Source organism: Sprattus sprattus (genome assembly GCF_963457725.1).
Source record: "Sprattus sprattus genome assembly, chromosome: 9".
NCBI lineage: Eukaryota > Metazoa > Chordata > Actinopteri > Clupeiformes > Clupeidae > Sprattus > Sprattus sprattus.
The window spans coordinates 12270931-12278430 of record NC_137928.1 but is presented as its reverse complement, the minus strand read 5'-3'; the positions used below and the strand labels follow the sequence as shown (position 1 = coordinate 12278430).

At 44.7% G+C, this 7500-nt stretch overlaps 1 protein-coding gene across 1 annotated transcript in view; it reads left to right on the top strand.

The window, feature by feature from the left end:
• Positions 1–7500, top strand: part of LOC308369864 (neurobeachin-like) — a gene marked incomplete at both ends in the record, with an annotated part of 289067 nt that overhangs the window by 145552 nt on the left and 136015 nt on the right. The window contains 2 exon segments of the mRNA XM_080844411.1: positions 789–939; positions 942–989. Coding sequence (XP_080700537.1) covers positions 789–939; positions 942–989 — 199 coding nt within the window.

Genomic DNA, 7500 nt, shown 5'->3' with positions numbered 1-7500 from the left:
TTTAGCATGTTGGTGGCAGTATCTTTATTTTTATGTAACAAGACAACAGTTACGTAGTTACCAAGGTCAAGGCATTTTCCCATAGAGATTTATTCTTTGGAGGAAGGAAGTGTTAAAATGCTAACACTTAAAAGTAAACTTTAATTCAACTACCATACTCTATTGGTCCACCTACTGTAGCCTCCCAAATGCTCCACCATTAATTTCAGTAGGATGAAAAACGTCAACAAAAGAACAACAGGGAGCATTGCAACCGTTAAAACAAGATCAATACACGTGATCAGGACAGTCTTGTCAGAGTTGGAGCGGTGACGATTTCTCAAAAGTGCTAGGAAAAACTGGTGGATGCTGCCACAATCACACTAATGATGTCATTGTTATGAATGAAATGTACAAATCTACAGTTTGCTGTCGATTTAGTTATTGTAATTTTGCAATTTGTTTGAGTGTGCTGGGCCTTGAGTGGTATGGTCTTTAGACATTGACGGCCTGTCAATGCAAGAACTAATTAACACAAAAGGGTTATATTTTGAAATGTCATTTAAATGCCAAATGTATTAATACGTCTGCCCAAACTCTCTCTCCCTTCCCTTCCTTTCTTTTACTTCCTTTACTTCTCTGTGTTTCCTCCTCTATCTTTCCTATTTGTTGCTGTCCATCTCTCTTCCAACCTCTTCTACTTTTTCTCCCTCATCCCTATTTCAATCTCTCTCTCTATCTCATTCTCTCTCTTTCTATCCCTCTCTCTCTCTCTCTATCCCTCTCCCTCTCCCCTCTCTCCCTCCCAGCATCACCACTAAGCTGGAGCGTGCTCTGGAGAAGGTGGCTCCCCTGCTGAGGGAGATCTTTGTGGACTTCGCCCCCTTCCTCTCGCGCACCCTGCTCGGCAGCCACGGCCAGGAGCTGCTCATAGAAGGTACCGGTGCTGTCCACCTCCGTCTCTCTCCACCTCTCCGTCTCGCTGTCTGTCCCTCAGCCCCTCTGTTCTTGTGGAGTCAGGACAGGTCAGGTCAAGCCGCGGCACTTTACGGCACAGCACAGCACAGCACAGCACAGCACAGCACAGCACAGCACAGAACAGCGCAGCACAGCACAGTTAAATCGCTCCATTTCACACTGTTGTTATTCTTCCAGCTTTCACAGAGCTAATACGACTTTTAACCTAGTGTGCACTTTGAACTTACATTTCCTTATTTGTTTTATCATAGGTGATTGGTTTTGCTCCCCTGTTTGTTTTTTTTGTATGTTATATTGTGTTTGTGTTTGTATATATATTTGAGTGTGTGTGTGTTTACATCTGTGTGTGTGGCGCCCCATGTGGTGTTTTAGAGCGGTCCTACTGGATTGTGGAGGCTATTACTTTAGTGAATTCTGTTCTCTCAGACTAACCATCACACAGCTACTGCACATTGCAGGCCCTGTGTCTGCAAGTCTGAAAATTCAATGTCAGTCTGTTCAAGACGGGTGTGTGTATTTGTGTGTTAGTTTGTGTATGTGTGTGTGTGTGTGTGTGTGTGGGGGGGGGTTAATATGTGCTCATGAGTTTGTGTTCCGCATATTTCTGTGTCCAGACCACTACATAACAGCACTGCAAACACGCACGGCCATATGGCTGGACCGGCCTGTTAATATAAGAAACACTCAGACGTGTTGATGCCCGGACCCCAGAACAGTGTTTTTATTCTGTTCCGAGGCAGCCAGCGAGCTGTCATTAGTACGAGCCGTATACTTGATGCTGTTAGGAAAGTAAGACTTTACTGCCTGCACTCCTCGCCGCCGTATTGGTTTAACAGCGTCAGTCCGACACCGAGGTGTCAATTTCATTGGCTAATTAGTGCGAGAGTGAATGAGCTGATGTGATCTGCAATCCAAATGTTCCCCCTTTTAATAGCAGGCGAAATGGACCATTTCATTTCTTGAAATTATGTTAAGCAGAGTTATTTTTTCACGGTGTGTCTCGTATCGTGGCGATTTTCTGTAGATGAAATCCAGAAAAGTGTTAAAAATCCAGAGGGAATTTTTTCGCTTGACACAAAAACCATTTCAACTTTTTTTTCTAATGTCCCCATTATTCTGCCTGGTCTGTTTCTTAGTATTTCAGACTTTCCCACGTATGATATGCTTGGCTGAGGTACTACTGAACATGTCAGCAGGCATACATCCAAACAGGGCGTTGTTTAGAATTACAATTCACAATGTTACAGAGAGAGATAGACAAAGAAAAAGAGAGACTGAGTGATAGTAAATAGCATTGGTTGGCCACACTGTGTTTGAAAACCAGCATTACATCTTCCCATCCTGCAATCTCACAACACATGAAGTTGCATGCAAACATCCACATAAACTCCTGAAGATAGAGTGTACTCAGATGTAATTTCGCCACATGAAAGAAGGGCGGAAAAGGTTGTTAAAAGCAGCTAAGAAAGCCGCACACTATAAAAAAATGCTGAACTTTATCATTTATTTTTTCGATGAAGCCGACACCACAAAAGCAATCCTAAAAAGGCGTTTTTTTAGTTTTTTCTCACACCACGAGATTTGGTTGCATTAAAGTGAGTCAGAAAGTTGTACAAAATAGCATGAAGCACGATTAGAAATGGGATTGAACGTGACAAACGTCTAGATAAAAATACACACAGTGATAAAGAACCAGACACCAGCATTACAAACCAAACATCTGTTGGGTTTATTGTCCAGCGCATACCCCATACTTTGGGAAGTCCCCGCGGGTCCTTGTCGAAGGACTCTGAGACCCCAATGAAAGTGCAGCTGCTTAGACTCTGTCATTGAGGGTGCCTGCCTAGGTGCCTGATCTAAATGGAGATCCTCCCTTCTGTGACCGAAACACACACAAAATCAGCAAACATGCCCTGCCTTTACTTTCAACTATCTACTTTTCGCTGCTACTCTCAAATCAAAACTGAATACTCATTTTAAGTCAGACAGTGTCCAAATCAGACTCATAATAGCATCACAGCAGGCACAACACTAATCAACAACAGAAATAGAAGTCTCAATTATCATCAGTATGATATCATGAAATGATGCTATTCCACTTTTGGAAATTACAAGTTAATATTACGCTCGTCAGCAAGATCTACAAATGAAACCAAAACAGAATGAATATCGAACTGTACAAAAGCCTTTGTTGGTTTTCTTTTGTCTTCTTTTGTGGTCACCTTTGAGTACCAGCGCAGACATTTAGACAAAGATGCCTAAACAAGGTTTTCAGTTCACAAGCGCCATTTCGCTCACACTCACGACTCACACACTCACACCCTCACACATTTAGTCATCTGAATCACACACACACACACACACACACACACACACACACACACACACACACACACACACACACACACACACACACACACACACACACACACACACACCCACACACACACACACAGAGACACACACACACACACGTTTATGATGATAAACAAAGCTCTGCACATACACACTCATACAATCACACACAAACACACACATTCACACTCAAAAGATGCCTCGTACCCTCAGGTGTCAAGGATTGGTGGGAGATGAGGTGTAGAGGAGAATGCCATGACTTTGACACGTGTGAATACAAGTGTGATCCCAGCACCTCTATCTGTGAGGAGCTGTCGTCTACCTGACAGAAGCAGAAAACTCTCCACTTAACACCAAAGATGTCCTCACACGCCAGAGACGACTCCACACAACCCTTGGAGCCTCGTCACAGCATGAGGGAGGACACACACACTTTACACAGTCTCACTCTTTCCTCTCTATTAGTTTACATCCTCAAACATTGACCGGGTTTGTGACATTGGTCTGCCAGGCGTATAGAGTCTGGACGAGTTCGAGCCATGAGTCAGTCATTAGAGTGGCCTCTAAGGCCAAAGCCATGTGAATGCTGAATGCCCAGTGTGTAGAGGTCTTAACACTGGCCATGCTGTCTGTCTCCAGGGTTCACTGGGGGAGTTTGTTTGCCACTTGAACCCGCACATCCTGTCCTGGATAAGAAGAGGACATCAACTCTGTCTCTCTGTCTATTTTGCCTTATTTCCCCTCATCTGTCTATCCCTGTCAGTCTTCTTAATATCTCTCTTCCTTTTTCTCTGTCCCTCTTCCTCTCTCTCTCTCTCTCTCTCTCTCTCTCTCTCTCTCTCTCTCTCTCTCTCTCTATCTTTTCAGTCTCCCTCTAGCCCTGGTCTATGTGGGCCCCCTTCCTCAGCTAAAATACTGTGCATAGGCCCCTCCATTTACCCATAATTACCAGCCATCCATCACCCCCTAGATTACCCAGGGTCGAGCCCTGCCTGCCCTCTGCCAACTCCCCCACCACCACCACCCGTCCGCTCGTCCAGACATGTGGGCAGCAGTGACGATTATGTCCCACCATGAGCGCACTGAGTGTGGGGTTAGGCCTCCGCCCTGTCCAGGGGGTGAACACTGTGCCTGTTGTCACTGGGGGCTTCTGTTGAGACTCCAACACCCACCCCAACGCACCCCGCCCCCCACCCCCCACCCTTCCGAATCTCCGTCAACATCAGCGTCAGGCCAACCGACGAGCTCGGCCCCGCCTCAGTGGAGAGGGGAGTCTCCGGCCATCCCACAATGCCGCATTCACCCTTGCCTGCTCTTTACGGGAAGTGCCTCCTTTCCCACCCCACCCCACCACTTGCACGTGACACTTGACATTGCAGTTAACATTGTGCACTTATTAATGGGCCATTAAACGTAACATATTGGGTTATGCAGAGTGTTGCGTAACTGTTTATTAGTATGGTGAATAGGCATTCATGTACACACTGATGTACAATCAGTCAGCGGCCCCCAACGAAAAGCCTGTGTGCGTCGTTTTAAATAAAACACTCTCTGGTTTATCCAGCCGCACGCGGCCAGGACCCCTCTGGTCACGTGACGGCAGCATGTCAGACAGCCCGCTGACTTATGGGGGCGTCCAGTGCGAGCGTGCCCCCTAGGTCAGTGGTCGCGGGGTCACGCTATGGACGAGAGGGGAAGGCATCCTGCGGCCACCTCGGCACATAATGCGTCTCTCTCACACCCGTCTTTGTGAATGGGGAGGGAACCCGTGTCTTCGTGTCAAATACGTGTTATCTGTCCCATGCGGTATGCTTAGCCCCCCACCCCCCACAGCGCGCCACCCCGGGGGGAGATTTACGGCAACCCCAGACATTTTTACAAACTGTGGTGCTCCAGGGGTGACTTGCTCTGCTAATCCGGGCCTCTGGTATGCTGAATTGTACGTGCACCCTGTGTTTAAGGTTAGATGCCACCCTAAGAGCCTGAAGGGTGATGACAGTCAGGGAAGTTGAAGTTTGTTTCCCGCTCAAAGCTTTTTGTCACTGTTGTGTACATTCTGTAAAACACCACCCCTCGCTTAATCTTCGTCTATCTTCACCATAGGCAGAATTTATTTTATAGCGGGGAAATTATGCAGTGAGACATGGAAGTGGTAATTGGCCATGAAATGACATGAATAGACTTGAATGATAATTCCCCTGTATTGTTGGGAGAGTCTCCGCAGTAAACACTGTTATTGGTTTTTGCTATTCACCAGGGCTCCGCCAGGAATGCCTTCTCAGCACTTCCTTACCTTTCCTCTCTTCCTTCTTCTCCACTGTTTGCTCCTCATCTCCTCCTGATCTTTATTCCCCTTTTGTCTTGTGAACGTGCGCGCCCTTGCTAACGTGCTGACAGACATTTCATACACCACGTGCATTTGAGGTCGACATCAAAGCTGTGCATCCCATGCTGACCCTATTGCTGTAATGGAGCAGTCACGCTAACTAAGACTAAGACTCTTAATTGACTTTGACTTTTCTGAGGACTGTGTTTTCCCGACTCCAAACTGCACCATGTATAAACCATTACAGTATTTCAAGTACTTTTGTAAAACAAACCGCTGAATGGACCACACCCGTGAATTAACCGCATTTTAAGCCTGTGCAGCTTTTAACACAAATTCATATTCACACATGTAACATGAGTTCATAATAACACCCACTGGCAGCTGCCAACTAGGAAGATGGTTCCCGAAGCACGAGAAAGCTAGGATAGTTAAAAAGCTACGAAAGGTAGAAACCCTCTCGGTGCCTGTGCAGCTTCATATTAACGTCAGTTCATATTCAGCTCATATTAAAATTATTTGAAAGAAATGAATTACACACGCTACAAACTACCATATATTAAGATGGTTTCCTAAGCTAGAGGTGGCAGGTATAGTTCATAGCTAAGTTAACTGACTTGAGACTTTCCATGATTTACACACCTCTCTCAGAGGTTCGAGCTCTGTACCATCCTGTTAAATAGGCCACATGTAGGTGGGAATACACACACACACACACACACACACACACACACACACACACACACACACACACACACACACACACACACACACACATTTCTTTATGGTTATGGAAGACCTTCATGTGATCTTCATGATTTTAATGGAATTTCTATGTGAAAGAGGGAGAAAGACCCATTCTACCAGGCAGAGTTCCTGTGCACGTTACTAGCTTCCAAATAAAAATAAAAAAATCTATGTTTTAACCATGGTTAATAGTCAGGAAGTTACAGTACACTATACATACAATATTTATTAAGTTTTAATTATCTATTTTATATTTTTGTATCTATAGTCTGTAAGTGTTTATACTTTTTACAGTTTTATCCATAATTAGGCATCTACAGGTTTGCCCGAACAACATTTTATTGTACCATCTATCTATCTATCTATCTATCTATCTATCTATCTATCTATCTATCTATCTATCTATCTATCTATCTATCCAATAAAGCTTGCCAGGTCTATCACAGCATATTGCTCTACACATTCATGTAATAGCAATCATATACATTTTATTGTACCATCTATCTATCTATCTATCTATCTATCTATCTATCTATCTATCTATCTATCTATCCAATAAAGCTTGCCAGGTCTATCACAGCATATTGCTCTACACATTCATGTAATAGCAATCATATACGAAATATACCTCATAGCAGCTTTAAAAAGTAAAACGCAGTAATAGGCATCTTGGCTAGACTGTTGGGCTGAGCGGAGTGAGTCGCTTGTTCCATGGGATATTTATAGTGGAGCAGAGGAGAGGATGTCAGGTGCATCGAATGCAGACAGCCAAAGGCAGCGGTGAGGTGACCTTTATCCACTCCCAACACATTCAGAGACCCACAGAGGAGCGCAGGCAGGAGCCAGTTCACTGAGAAAAAGACCAGCATTCTCAAAAGCCACTTCCGCATTAAGGATGATACTATAGCAGTGTGAACCTCAGCAACTAACATCAGTGAAATATCTTTGGACACTGATGCAGTTAGGCTTGCAGTCATTTGTGTGGAATTGTTTTTGCACTTTACCTCTGTGATCATGAGTAAAAGTGTGGTAAGTTTACAGGGAGATGGAAAGGAAGTGTTGTCACTATTTGCCCCCGATGACAGATGACTCGGGGATGGATGCGGCCCTGATTT